Source organism: Dipodomys merriami, unplaced genomic scaffold, assembly GCF_024711535.1.
Source record: "Dipodomys merriami isolate MVZ:Mamm:240054 unplaced genomic scaffold, mDipMer1.0.p SCAF_1, whole genome shotgun sequence".
NCBI classification, from domain to species: domain Eukaryota; kingdom Metazoa; phylum Chordata; class Mammalia; order Rodentia; family Heteromyidae; genus Dipodomys; species Dipodomys merriami.
In genome coordinates, this window is record NW_027202270.1 from 19,879,223 (window position 1) to 19,893,745 (window position 14,523).

The 14,523-nt window shown below is 41.1% G+C and overlaps 1 protein-coding gene across 12 annotated transcripts in view; it reads left to right on the plus strand.

Annotated features, from left to right (window-relative positions):
• Fn1 (fibronectin 1) overlaps window positions 1-9,424 on the plus strand; it is a 69,663-nt gene extending 60,239 nt beyond the window's left edge. For all 12 annotated transcript variants that reach the window (XM_070017634.1, XM_070017643.1, XM_070017695.1 and 9 more), the window contains 6 exons: window positions 600-738; window positions 3,130-3,294; window positions 5,604-5,729; window positions 6,675-6,781; window positions 7,903-8,013; window positions 8,659-9,424. In XM_070017634.1, the coding sequence (XP_069873735.1) occupies window positions 600-738; window positions 3,130-3,294; window positions 5,604-5,729; window positions 6,675-6,781; window positions 7,903-8,013; window positions 8,659-8,730 (720 nt within the window). In that variant the 3' untranslated portion in view covers window positions 8,731-9,424. The remainder of the gene's footprint in view (window positions 1-599; window positions 739-3,129; window positions 3,295-5,603; window positions 5,730-6,674; window positions 6,782-7,902; window positions 8,014-8,658) is intronic.
• The last annotated feature ends 5,099 nt before the right edge of the window (window positions 9,425-14,523 follow it).

The window sequence follows — 14,523 nt, forward strand, 5'->3', positions numbered from 1 at the left end:
GAATTTGTCCTTGAGAAATCCCAATATGTCTTAAAAAGAAGAGAAGCTATGTGTACCAGCCGATTGATTTTTCTAACAAAAACACCATTCTTTAATTTGTCCCACTGGTACAGGAATCATTTTTTATTGTGTTCGTATTTTTAGGAAGTGTCAGAAATTTTCAAATAGTCTGTACTTTGGGAATATATGGCTCAAAAACAAGAGGTTGAGGATGTGCCTGTGTCTTATGGTCTGTTGCCTCCTTGTTTGGCATGACCGTATCTCCCATAGAGCACCATATGTGTGTTTGTGTGAAGACCACATGGCCAGTTCTCCGGCTTCTGTGCAGGATTATGAGGAAGCCTACAAAGTTGAGGGCCTCTGGTAACTAGGGAGCACAGAGGGACATTTTTGATAAAAAGCTGGCAGAAATGGTGGCTTCATCCCACTCATTCTACTTCTCTCCTTGGCTAGTTGGGAGTCTCACAATGATCCTCTTTATGTCACCCTGTGCTTTGTGTTTAAGCAGAGCAGGTTATTGAGAAGAGAATGGGGTAGGGGCCATGTCTGTGCTTCACTTTAATGCATTCTCCCCACTTTGGTTGTACCAATAATTGCAGTTCCGAGTTCCTGGCACTTCTTCCGCTGCCACTCTGACAGGCCTGACCAGGGGGACCACCTACAATATCATAGTGGAGGCCATGAAAGACCAGAGGAGGCACAAAGTGCGGGAGGAGGTTGTTACAGTGGGCAACTCTGGTATGTACACTTGTGCTGTTCAGGCCCAAGCCCCCAGTGGAGGAGGCTTTTTCTATTGTTTCTCTGTTACTGTTGTTTTTTTAGGCATTTGAAGCAAAGCTGCAGCATCTATATGCAGTAAAGAACAGCTTTAGATCCAGTTATTTTTCCCTTGGCTGATATGCATACAGAACAAAGAGACTGAGAAGATGATATATTGGTCTAGAAAGGACTTCAAGTATTTTTTTAGATCAACATTGAGTCCTTGCTCATGAGTGTCTTGAGGTGACATAGGACATTGGGTTCCTGATATCTTTTCCTTAACCCTCTCTGTCTCATCAATTGGTGCTCCCATTGAGTGTTCATAGTCCTGAAATTGATTACTTGTAAAGAAACACTCCCTCTGCAGGAGGGCCTACAAACAGCCCTTCCTACCCATAGTTTCTTTGTTCCAAAGTTATATATATATATGTACATATATGTATACATTTTTTTTTATTTTTTTGCCAGTCCTGAGGCTTGAACTTAGGGCCTGGGCACTGTCCCTGAGCTTCTTTTGCTTGAGGCTAGCACTATACCACTGGAGCCACAGTGCCACTTCTGGCTTTTTCTGTATATGTGGTACTAAGGAATTGAACCCAGGGTTTCATGCATGCTAGGTGCGCACTCTACCACTAAGCCATATTCCAGCTCAGTTATTATATTTTAATGTCTTTTTTCTAGTTATATAATAAAAGTTAACCATTGACATCCCCCCCCCCCCCACACACACACCCATTCCTGCTTGTGTGGGTACACACTCATGTATGCATGGGTGTGTGCCTGTACTGGAGCCGCTTCACTCAAGGCTGAGCTTCTACCTGCCAGGGCTGGCTTTGAGTGCAATCTTCAGATCTCAGCCTTCTGAGTAGCTAGGATTACAGGTGTGAGCCATCTGGCTTCTGAGCTGGCTTTGAACCACAATCCTATCTCAGTCTCCTTAGTAGCTAGGATTGTAAGTATGAGGCACTGGCGCCCTGCATTGGCTCTTTGTGGCGGTCCCTTTAGTGTGCCACTTGGCTTTTCAATTTAGATGGTAAACTCTTTCCATTTTCTTTCTAACTCATTACTCCCAGGCAGGTTATTTCAGGCTAGGTTATTCTGGCTTTGAACATTCAGACGTTTTAGTTCTCTAGGTACTATTTTTTCCCCTACTAATTTTTTTTTTGCCTTTTGAAATATTAGGCACTTCAAATACCTGTTGCATTTGAGCTTTTGATATTTTTACACTGTAAAAACATATGCATTGGATTTGAAGTCACAGTGTTAGCTTATTTGATATTTAGAGAATAACTTAAGGCATGCTTTATACAGATTATTAAAAAATTAGTTTTTCCAAGACATGAAGGGACAAGATCTTAGGTAACAGGATGAGGTGTGGTTACTTATTCCTAAGTCATTTATATCCTGTTGCTTTCTCTTATTTGGAAGTTAGTTTTAGTGATAAAAGCAACTTTACCATTATAATAGTGCATGAAATCTAGGAATTTTGCATGGTTACACAAAACACTCAATATTAGTAAACATGGTATAAGGGCATCTGAAAATGCCAAGACTTGGATGAAATCTTAGCTACTCAGGAGATTAAAAATCAGGAGACTCATGGTTCCCAGGCCAGCCTGGGAAAAATGTTAACAAGATTATCTCAACATATTAGCTAGACACGATGGTACAATTTGTATTTCCAGCTATGCAGGAGACTATAGATAGGACGATCACAATCCAAGATCAGCTCCTGGCAAAAACACATGTCAGAAAAATCACTAATGCAAAAAAAGGACTGGGAGCATGGTTCAGGATCTGCCTTTGCAAGCACAAGATCCTGAGTTCAAACCCCAGTAACCACATAAACAACCAAATGTTGACTTTGGCATTATAAGCAAAGAATCACATCTAATCATTCTCAGTGGGCACTTTCAAGTGTTTTGACAAAAGCCAATGCTATCAGTTCTTCATCTCACACAATTTTTATATGGTAAGTGAATATTAATTCATTATTAACTCAGAATTAATTCACAAATAATTAGTTGAAGGGTATTCAGGTATTCATGGAAAGGCATCACCACCACCCGAGGTCTTATCTAGTTTTAAACTGCTCCAGAATCTGTTTCATGTTCTGTAAAGTAAACCTACCAGGAATGAGCAGTTTGTAGAAGTGAAGACAGAAATGAAAGCTGGGCTGCTTTATGATGCTGTGGCAGGTGATCCCTGACTCCACGTAAACATTGTTTGTGAGTGAGTGTGGCCGGTCCCTTCAGAAGAGTCCAGTGCTTCTTTGTGCTACTTGGTTAAGCCCTTCTATGTCATGCTTCCATTGTTCCTTATGGTCCCAGCCCACCAATAAAATATATTTTTATCTTCCTTTTCTTCCAGTCAACGAAGGCCTGAACCAACCCACCGATGACTCATGCTTTGACCCCTACACAGTTTCCAATTATGCCATTGGAGAGGAATGGGAGCGTTTGTCTGAATCTGGCTTTAAGCTCACGTGCCAGTGCTTAGGCTTTGGCAGTGGTCATTTCAGATGCGATTCATCTAGTGAGTAGCTTGCTTTGTCCATCCATCTTTTCTTCCATCTCTTCCAGAGAGTTCCATTGCATTTGCACTAATGTACCAGAGAAGCATGTTTGGGCACAAGCTTTCCCAAACATGAAGCAAACACAAGGGAACTGTTTGACTCAGAGTAACATTTTGCATCATAAAAATATATGATGGGAAATTTTACTTGTCCAATATTGCTTTATTAATAGGATTGTACACTAACACAACTGTTAACTAAAAAATAAGTTTGTAGTGGTGATTTGACTTTTTAAGTTTTCTGTTAAATTTAATCAAAGTCAGATTCTTAGGAGCCAGGTGTAATTCGGTGGATTGGTGATACAAACTACCAAATCGCTGTTAATCTTTATGTTGAATGAGATCAGAGGTGAACATTTAAAAATGTAAACACTGTGTCTTTAAACACAAACCAAACATACTTGTGTCAGTATACCATTATATACACACACACATACTCTGTCTCTCTGTCCCTCTGTCTCTGTCTCTACCACTACCATCACAACAACCATCACTCAGCTTTAACAATTTCTAATAATATGAAGCAATGTGTACACAGGAATCAACTAGAATTAAAACATAATTTGATTTTCAAAGCATAAAGGCATTTTAACTTTAAAGAAGTTTGTAGTAAAACCTGATCCTAGGAATTACCTATTATGCTTTGAGGTTTAATAGTAGAATCTATAATGTTTCACTTATTATTTCTATTTAGGAGATATAATTATTCACCATTGATTTATTTTACAGGTGCTAACCATTATATCTTATGAACAAGCCCTCCTATGGACAATTACAGAAATCATTCTGTGGAACTGAAATAGAACAGATTTTTTTTTAAAAATTGCTTGAATGCATTTTACTTCTGTTGTATACACAAAGTGATTTAATCCAGACTGAAATTTAAAAGCTAATCAGTGTTTTCAGTGTAGGACTTCTGAGCTTGGCCAGCTGAGAATGGGAAGGTGGGGCAGGGCTCTGGAGAATCTTCTGATGGAGTTGATGTCATTACTGTCTACTTGGTGATTGTTACTTTTGGGCATTGAACTACCTTTTCTTTGCATATTTTTACCTGCATAAGTACCTAGGTACAATTGTGGGGACCCAACTATATGCTTGTTTGTGTGAATCTTTAGCTCAACCTACATATTCTTTACTAAAATGTTATAATTCTTTAACTTTTTTATAGTTTAAGACGGCATTATTGATAAAATGGAAGAAGTGATGCATTGTGGTGTAAATTTCTGAAGGATGTTCTGTTTCAGGGATTAAAAAGTCACTTTTATGGGCTGGGGAGATGGCTCAGTGGTAGAGCACTTGCCTTGCATGCATGAGGCCCTGGGTTCGATTCCTCAGCACCACATAAGCAAAAAGAAAAAAGCCGGAAGTGGTGCTGTGGCTCAAGTGGTAGAGCGCTAGCCTTGAGCTGAAGAGCTGAGGGCAGTGCCCAGGCCCAGAGTTCAGGCCCACGACTGGACCCAAAAAAAAAAAAAAAAAAGTCACTTTTATTTCTGATAGTTAGATGCATAACTTGGGCCTTGGACGTCTGTGGAAGCCATGTTTTACTTGTAGGTTAATTATGATTGTTGTCATTCTGCTTCATTTCTGTTCTGTCACTTAGGTTTATTTTATGCCTTCTATTTATATGAGGCAAGTGGTGACTGGTAGAAATCATTTGATCTCTACTTATGACTGATTAACTACTTTATCTCTGAGGTCTCAGAAAATCCAAAGTGATTTTTTTTAATCCCTAAAACATCCAAGCTGGGTGCTGGTGTCTCATGCTGTAATCCTTGCTACTCAGGAGGCTGAGATCTGAGGATTGTGGTTCAAAACCTGCCCTGCAGGAAAGTCCATGAGACTCGTATTTCCAATAAACCACCAGAAAACTAGAAGTGGTGCTGTGGTTCAAGTGGTAGAGTGCTAGCCTTCAGCTGAAGAGCTGAGGGAGAGCACCCAGGCCCAGAGTTCATGCCCCACGACCTACCAAAAAAAAAAAAATACCCAATCTGACTTTAATTCTCTAAAAAATTTTAAATCTTAATAGTGAGAATTCAAATGGGAGTCATTGATTTGTTCTATGACATATTAGTAACAGAATAAACTTTGAAAGTGGCCTAGAAAATATCAAATACTGTAGACAATATTTTAACATCCAGTCAGAGTCTGCCCATCATGGAGCTCATATCTGTAACTTCTCACACTTTCTGGATCCATCCATTCCAGTGCACTGGCTGTCCCGTGAGTCAGAACACAACGAACCCTTTGTCTGTGGTTTCTCCATTTTGCAGAATGGTGCCATGACAATGGTGTGAACTTCAAGATTGGAGAGAAGTGGGATCGGCAGGGAGAAAACGGCCAGATGATGAGCTGCACGTGTCTCGGGAATGGAAAAGGAGAATTCAAGTGTGATCCTCGTATGTTGCCACAGATCTCTGCCTTCTAGAATGCTCCCCCTTTTTGTTATCTGCAGGGACTTGGAGATCTCTTTGAAGATGGAATGGTGGTTTTTGTTATTCTTTTGACTTGGAAATGCAAAGTTGAGGTTCAAAAAGGAGTCATGTATCACTTAATGCTATTCCAAGATACTGTAGCACTTTCTAACTTTTCTAGCCTGAATATTTTGACCATTATCTTCAGGAAAATATTACAAGAAGGCTTTGTTAATCTGTAGATACAGGGTTTATTTTATTTGGTCGTTTTTTTTTCATCAGTCCTTGGACTTGAACTCAGGGCCTGCGCATGGTTCCTGAGCTTCTTTTGCTCAAGGCTAGCATTCTAGCACTTGAGCTACAGCCCCACTTCTGGCTTTTTTTGTTTATGTAGTACTGAGGAATCGAACCCAGAGCTTCATGCATGCTAGGCAAGCACTCTACCACTAAGCCACATTCCCAGCCTATAGCCTTTTTTTAAATTGTTTTTATTAAGGTGTTGTACAGAGGGTTTTCCATTTAAGTTAGATAATGACTGCATTTTTATTTTTGGACACTGTCATTCCTTTGCTTTCCCCTAGTTTTCCTATCCTATCCCTGCCCATAAGTTATATAGTTCATTTTCCACTTAGTTTACACTGAATAGTAAGATTGCATTTATTCACCCTCCCTGCCTCCCTTTCTGTGCTTCTCTTTACCTCTCCCTCCCCCCCCCACCCCCCACTCAGTTAAAACCTTTCTGTCTTCCCATTGAACCTAGTAGATCAAGCTTGGAGAAACATGGCCCTAAGATCTATGCATCACCACCTACCATGGACACTCACATGCATGAGATTTGGGCTAAGATACAAATGTTGGAGCCACCCTGACATTAGGTCAAGTCTACTTTACCTTCTTAGTCTTACACTTTTTATTTGTACCCACATGTAGATGAAGCTACATGCTATGACGATGGGAAGACATACCATGTAGGCGAACAGTGGCAGAAGGAATACCTGGGGGCCATTTGCTCTTGCACATGCTTCGGAGGCCAGCGGGTAAGACTGGACGTACTAAGCTCTCTACAATGTAGATGACACACAAAGGAGGCTTCTGTGTGGATGTGCTATGTACACAAGGGTACCAGGACCTCTAATGAAGAGTCCCTAAGACAAGAGTATCCTTTCCCAGGTTCCCTGTCCTTGTCAGCCTCAATCCCTGTAATACCTGTTTGCCCTCTTCCTTAGCACCTAAAGTGTTAAAGCTGTAGGAGTGCTCTTGCTATATTATTTGTTAGTGTGTGTGTGCAATACTGGGATTTGAACTCAGGGCCTGAGTGCTATTCCTGAGCTATTTTCTCTCAAGGCTGGTGCTCTACCATTTGAGTCACAGTTTCACTTCCAGTTTTTTGGGTGATTAACAGGAAATAAGGAGTCTCATGGACTTTTCAACCCAGGCCAGGCTGGCTTCGAATTACAGTTCTCAGGTCTATTTTTTGAGTAGCTGGGATTACAGACATGAGCCACCTGTGTTGCAGCATGGTTAAATATTTTGAACAATACCTGGGATCTAAGCAAATGCCACCTCTTGGTGCCCCTCATTGATCCTTAAATGTTGCTATAATACTATGCTAAATAAGGAGGGGAAAATAAAGGGAGTGAGAAGTGGCCTAGAGAAGTCAGACACATTACACTAGCAGACATTGCAAAATCAAACTAATTAAGTATGATTGAGTGAGGCTGGAATCAGTAAGCTTCCATGAGAAAGAGAAGCACGGGCTGGCTGATGTCTGAGATTTGTTCCGGGGAGGGAAGAAAGCAGAGAGACAGTTTAGTCTCTGAGAAATGCTAGGATTCTAGGCACATCTCCTCTATTCAGTGCAGAAAGCTTACTGAGGTGGCTGGGCTGGAATGAGCCTTGGTCGGTGAGTGGGGTTTGCATAGAAAGACAATGGAGGACATGTCCAGAGAAAGGACCGACGAAAACAGGCAGGGCAAGTGTAAGATACGGCAATAAACCAAAATGTATGGAGAATTTAAATAAGTGGGACCATCATCACAGCTTCCTTAGTGATTATCTGCTTGTATTTTGCAATGCACAAGAGGCAAGAGTCTTTACTCAAGCACTAAATTACAGTGTCCTCTGGTTATTTTAATTTGATTTTATGTTCTCTCCTCAGGGCTGGCGCTGTGACAACTGCCGCAGACCGGGGGCTGAATCCAGTCCTGAGGGCACCACTGGCCACTCCTACAACCAGTATTCACAGAGATACCACCAGAGAACGAACACTGTAAGTGCGTTTTGTCATGTCTCCCTCCCCAAATGCAATCAGGTGCACAGCGGGAAGTATGCTTCTTCTAAATGAATCAAATGAGTTTAAATTTCTTTTATAAAAGGTCTGACAAAACCTATCATCATAGCTGCTTGGGATGTAGAGACTTGGGGAATCAAGGTCCCCAGGAGAGGACATGGGGGTTGAAGAAGTGAGGGAAGTAGCTGAAGATTCCATTTAACCAATGGCTGAGCGGGTGGTGTGTGCCTGTCATTGTCAGCCACGGGAAAGCACAAATAGCAGGATCACAGACCAGGTTGTCAGGGGGACATACATTGAGACCATACCTTGAAAATAATCCAGAAACGGAATGGGGGCAGGGCAAAAATGGTAGAGCACCTGCCTAGGAAATGTGAGGCTTCAATCTCCACTACCAGGAAAAACTAATAATATTTAATAAAAGTCTTACAAGTGACTTGGGTGGGTCACTATGTCCTAGATCAGAATGTGTAGTTTATTAAACTCCTGAACCTCTCGGATTGCTTAGTGTTTTGGTAGGGTCTTGAAAGTGTCCTTTCTGTAAGTACCTGCCATAGAAGTCTTCTCTGTTCACACTTTCGTTGTTTTTCTCAGTGCTTTCTTTTTTTTTTTTCCATTTAACAGAATGTTAATTGTCCAATTGAATGCTTCATGCCGTTAGATGTCCAGGCTGACAGAGAAGATTCCAGAGAGTAATATTTGCAACCCAAAGGAGCAAGCGTGTCTCTCTCTTTCTCTGCCGAGGTCCATCCAAACTAGAGTGATGCAGCAGATCTCATGTTTGAGTGTTCGTTTCTTTCTTATGCCTTTTGCCCTGGAGTTAAGACCTCCAGCTTCAGCGCGACTCACAGCTTGTCCGAAAGCATCACCCTGGGAGGGTTTTGAGATATTTCTCGTGTAAGGGCAGTGCACTGCCTGCTCTGCTTCAGAATATTCAGTACCGCTCAGTATTTTTTAAAGAAATGATTCTCAGTGTGATTTGGTTTGGGATCCATAGAGAAGCATATGCAGCCAACCAAGATGCAAAATGTATTGACTGATACTAAAAAAATTTTTCAATAGGAAAGTTACCCAAACACTTCTGCTTTCATTTAACTGTCCAGGCCCCTCGACTATCGATAGGGCATACTGTGATGTTTGAAATTTTTTTTCACAGTACTTACTTTCAGAAGATTTTAATAATTGCCTGGAAATACCTTTCTCTTACCTGTTATTTATCAATTTTTCCCAGTATTTTTATACGGAAAAAATTGTATTGAAGACACTTAGTATGCAGTTGATAAGAGGAATTTGGTATGATTATGGTTGGTGATTATTTTTTATACTGTATGTGCCAAAGCTTTACTACTGTGGAAAGAAACTGTTTTAATAAAAGATTTACATTCCACGACTTGAAAGTCTCTTTAAAAAACAAAAACACCCAGGTATTGGGGGAGGAAATGAGAATCTTCATGAATGTGCTTTTTCTTTTCAATTTAACAAATTGAAAATGTGTAAATCTTAGGTGATTTCTGTACAACAAGACTTTCTACCTATTGCTAGAAAAACACAGAATCTTTTTTTTTCCTTTTGGTCAGTCGTGGGTCTTAAACTCTGGGCCTGAGCACTGTCCCTGCACTCTTCAGCTCAAGGTGAGTGCTCTACCACTTGAGCCACAGGGCCACTTCCGGTTTTCTATCAGTTTTTATTGGGGATAAGAGTCTCACGGACTTTCCTGCCCGGGCTGGCTTTGAACTGTGATCCTCAGATCTCAACCGCCTGAGTAGCTAGGATTATAGGTGTGAGCCACTGACGCCCAGCTGAAAAACACAGAATCTTGTGTGTATGTGTTGGGGGTGTTTCTGGGGCTTGAACCCAGGACCCGGGCATTGGTCCTGAGCTTTTGTGCTCAGTTCTGACATAATACCACTTGAAACATAGCACCACTTCTGGCTTTTTGGTGGTTAACTGGAAATAAGAGTCTCACAGATTTTCCCGTCTGGGCTGGTTTTTTTTTTTTTTTTTTTTTTTTTTTGGGGGGGGGGTCCGGTCGTGGAGCCTGAACTCGGCCTGGGCACTGTCCCTCAGCTCTTCAGCTCAAGGCTAGGCGCTCTACCACTTAAGCCACAGCACCACTTCTGGCTTTTCCTTTTTGCTTATGTGGTGCTGAGGAATTGAACCTAGGACCTCATGCATGCAAGGCAAGCGTTCTACCAATGAGCCACCTTCCCAGCCCGTCTGGGCTGGTTTTGAACCAGAGTCCTCAGATCTTAGTCTCTTGTGTAGCAAGGAGTGAGCCACAGAACCCAGTTATAGATCCCTTTTTTTTTTTTAATGCTCTTCTGGAGAGAGAGCTTGTTTACCTTAAGTGGACTCAAGTATTTATATTAAACTTTGGAGCTAACACTTCAGGAATGTATGCCTGAAATAATCTTCGGTTACTTTAGCCACTATAATGCTTCCCCTCTCCTCTTCTCCTTCCTTCACTGAATAGACATCTACTCTACAGATCACCTGCAAGGAAAATGAGGATGACTGAGCAGTTACAACATTACAGAACAAGGCAGTTTTGTCTTAGGGAATCCCTCTGGTATAATAACCTCTCTCCAGCCTGTGTTAATTCATGTCGGCAGACACTTAGCATGACTTGATAAAGTCCCCACTGAACAGTTTGCTTACTCCTGGCCTGCAAAGATAATTTCCTTTTCCATTTCACCTTGGGGAAATAAAACTTTGGGATTAATACTGACATTCAGGGCTGGGGCTGTATCTCAGTTGTACTGCTTAGGATGTGTGAGCTTTGGGTTCAAGTCCCTAAAAGAAAGAGGGGGAAAAAAAACAAGCCTACTTAAACTCTGATGCTCAGAACAATAAATAGTAACATCCAATGGAAAATTAATACCTTGTAAGACTATAAATACATAAAATGAACTTTCATTTTTCAGGAAGAGAAAAACAAGCTCACATTTGAGCTGCTTTGCAATTTTAAAAATATTTCGACATTTAGCATCTCTTTGGTGGAGAAGCTCCAGCTGAATTTTACAAGGAATACAGCAAACCACAGGCCCAGATCCTGGGCTTTGATTTCAAACCACTGGCCATTCAGCCTTGTTGCAGGATCAGGTGGCTCTAGCAGAGGTCTGGTGTGGCTGCCGCTGCTCACCACAAAGCTATGGGAACCCCACTGGAGACACAGGCACACCAGCTTCTAGACCTTTGGTCTGCAAAAATGAAGTGGCCCGGCAGACACCTGAGCTTCAGCCCGATCTTGTCTTGTCTGATGGTCATTATATTTAAAAGCTAAGAAAAAGCAACTTTGGGTGAACGTTGACTATGCTATAAACCACAAACCTATATAAAGTTTCCCTAAAATGCAGTTTAAATAAATCTGGTTGGACCATGTTAATTAAATGACTAACAAGCCTCTTCAACTTTTAACAGAAAAATCATAATCTACAGTTAAAAATAAATAACACCCTTCTCAAATGTTTTACGGGTTTTTAGAAGCAATAAAGTTACAAATGAAGCTTGAAAAAGATTAAACAAATGTAAAGGGTCTTTTCTGTTTAGGCACTATACTGCAAGCATGGTAAAAATGTTGGTACTAGAGCTTGAACTAAGGGCTTGAACACTGTTTCTTACTTTTTTCACTCAAGGCTGGCACTTTATCACTTGAACCATAGCTCTATTTCTGACTTTTAGTTGGTTAATTAGAAATAAAAAGTCTCAGACTTTCCTGTTTTGTATGGCTTTGAAGTGTGATCCTCAAGACTCAGCTCCCTGAGTAGCTAGTATTACAGGTGTGAACCACGAGTGCCTGGCAAGAAAATTGTTAGTTTTTTTTCTCATGGTCAAACATAACTATTAGGCTTTACTTACAAACAACTAATGTCTTCCTTTAAAAAATACCTAGAACTTAAACATTTCCCAATCCATCACATATAAATTGGTATAAATTATTTATATCTTCGAAATAAAACATTATAGATCTTCTGACATTATCTTCTTAAAAATAACATGGCGCCAGTGGCTCACGCCTATAATCCTAGCTACTCAGGAGGCTGAGATCTGAGGATTGAGGTTCAAAGCCTGCCCAGGCAAGAAAGTCCGTGAAACTTATCTCCAATAAATCACCAGGAAACTAGAAGTGGTGCTGTGGCTCAAGTGGTAGAGCACTCGCCTTAAGCTGACAGAGCTGAGGGACAGTGCCCCAGGCCCAGAGTTCAAGCCCCACGACTGACCAACAAAACAAAATGAAAACATGGCAACTAAAACTTTGGTTAGTAACTACAACTTGCATAGTTTTGGCACAGCATGCCAGTTAGTACCCAGGTTGCATTTTCTATTTGAATCATTTGTCTCAAACATAGAAATTATCTCTCTACATAAAGGCAGGATCTGGTGTCTTTGTGGAAGTTTTTTTTTTTTTTTTTTTTGGCTGGGGGGGGGGGGGTCCGGTTGTGGGGCCTGAACTCTGGGCCTGGGTGCTGTCCCTCAGCTCTTCAGCTCAAGGCTAGCGCTCTACCACTTGAATCACAGCGCCACTTCCGGCTTTTTTTTTTTTGCTTATGTGGTGCTGAGGAATCGAACCCAGGGCCTCAGACATGCAAGGCAAGCGCTCTACCACTGAGCCACCTTCCCAGCCCCTTTGTGGAGTTTCTTGAGTACCTGGTCACTGTGAAGCTGCCCTTAGACTTCTATTAATTGGCACTGAACATTTTTTTTTTGTCTTGACCATTTCTGATTAAAAATTCTCCAGCATGAGAACTCCATACTTGTAAAGCTCTTTTACCTGTCCAATTAATGCTTTCCCTGAGAAATGTGTTAAGCAAATAGGCAATCCAGGAAAACTTAGGTAAAACTAGTAAAGATGACTAGACATTTAAAATTTTTAACAAATGTTTTGTTGTGGGGCTTGAACTCAGGGCCTTGGGTGCTGTCCCTGGACTCTTTTGCTCAAGGATAGTCTCTACCACTTTTAGCCACAGCTCCACTTCTGGTTTTCTGGTGGTTAACTAGAGCTAGAGTTGCACAGACTTTCCTGTCTGGGCTGGCTTCAAACCATGATTCTCAGATCTCAGCCTCCTGAGTTGCTACCAGTGTCCTGCTGATGACTAGACTTTAAAGAGAAAACAAGTTTTGAAGTTTTTCTGTGTCATACTGTCCTTGATGGGTAATGGAATTTATTGTGTGTCTATATTGTTTTTAGCTGTAGTGGTCTAAATGAATTACGCAAATTGGTATATAATAATCACGATGAGCCTGCAGGGAGGGCTCTTTTAGGGGAGTTGTAGAGAAATAATCAGGTAGAAATGACAAGTACAAGAAATGACTTTTTCCACTTAATTATATTTCCATCGAAAATTCTATTCCATTTCTAGTTGTATGAAACTCATTACAGTGATTAAGAAACACCACGTCAGCACACTGGGAGCTGAAATTGCTTCCTGGTTGGTTAGTTCCCATTACTGTGGTGGGGAAAGTGGCAGGCCACAATTTAAAAAAAAAAAAATCTCATTTTCATGGGATACAATTTAACTGCTTTAACAAAAAGGCCACCATTGGAGCTTCTGTCTGGGGATTTTTAAAGATTTTGGTAAGGTGGGCAAATCAGCAGCAGCATAAAGGAAAGGACTTGCTATAGATCAGACAAGTTCAAGTCCGCTGGACTGCTGTTGGAGGTGTGAGTTTATTTCATTCACTGTCATACTTGATCCTCACTAAAACTAAAGATTTGATTTGAATTGCAAACAAAACTCTGCCTAAAGCAGAAAAGGAGGAAATACTGTAATAAAAGAGCAAGGAGTGATCTCATGAAAACCTCAAATGGGAAATTCTAATTATATGTTCCTCAGTACAAACAGGTGAGATACTGAAGCATGTTTTACATCTCCTTAGCTTCTTTTTTACTTACTCTTCGGAAACATACAGGTCTTAACACTCCTTGGAACCAAATTTCTCTCTGAAATAGCTGTTGTGTGGTGTCTCTTAACGGCCTGAAAGGAGCAACTTTTGGAAGTCTGAAGTCAGTGCTCTGACTCTTTCTTACCAAGGCTGTGCCCAGGTCAAATGCCTGAAGGCCAAGGATTCTCTCAGTCAAAGCTGTGCATCTTACTGTTCTGAACACAGCCATTTCATTCTGAAGGTAGCAATGCCTTTGCCAGGAGACTGCTGGGCAGAGCTTCTACCATGAACCTGTGGATTTCTCCTTCAGCCCTGGCTGTTAAATTCCTCAACCCAACACTGAAACGTTATTTTTGACCCCAAATCATGCCATGTTGGTAGAGGAACAGAATCCTTCCTCACTGCTGATAGAAAGGTACACTGGTATTGCTGTTTGGGAAAGGTGTGGCAGCTCCCGCAAAAGTGAGACAGTTACCACTGGATCTTGCACCCCTAGGAGAACACCCAAGAGAATTGAAAACATTTTTCTTTCTCTGTATCAATACCTATCTCTCAATCCCCAAATACACACTTTCATAGCACTTTCCATATATTACCATCTTCCTC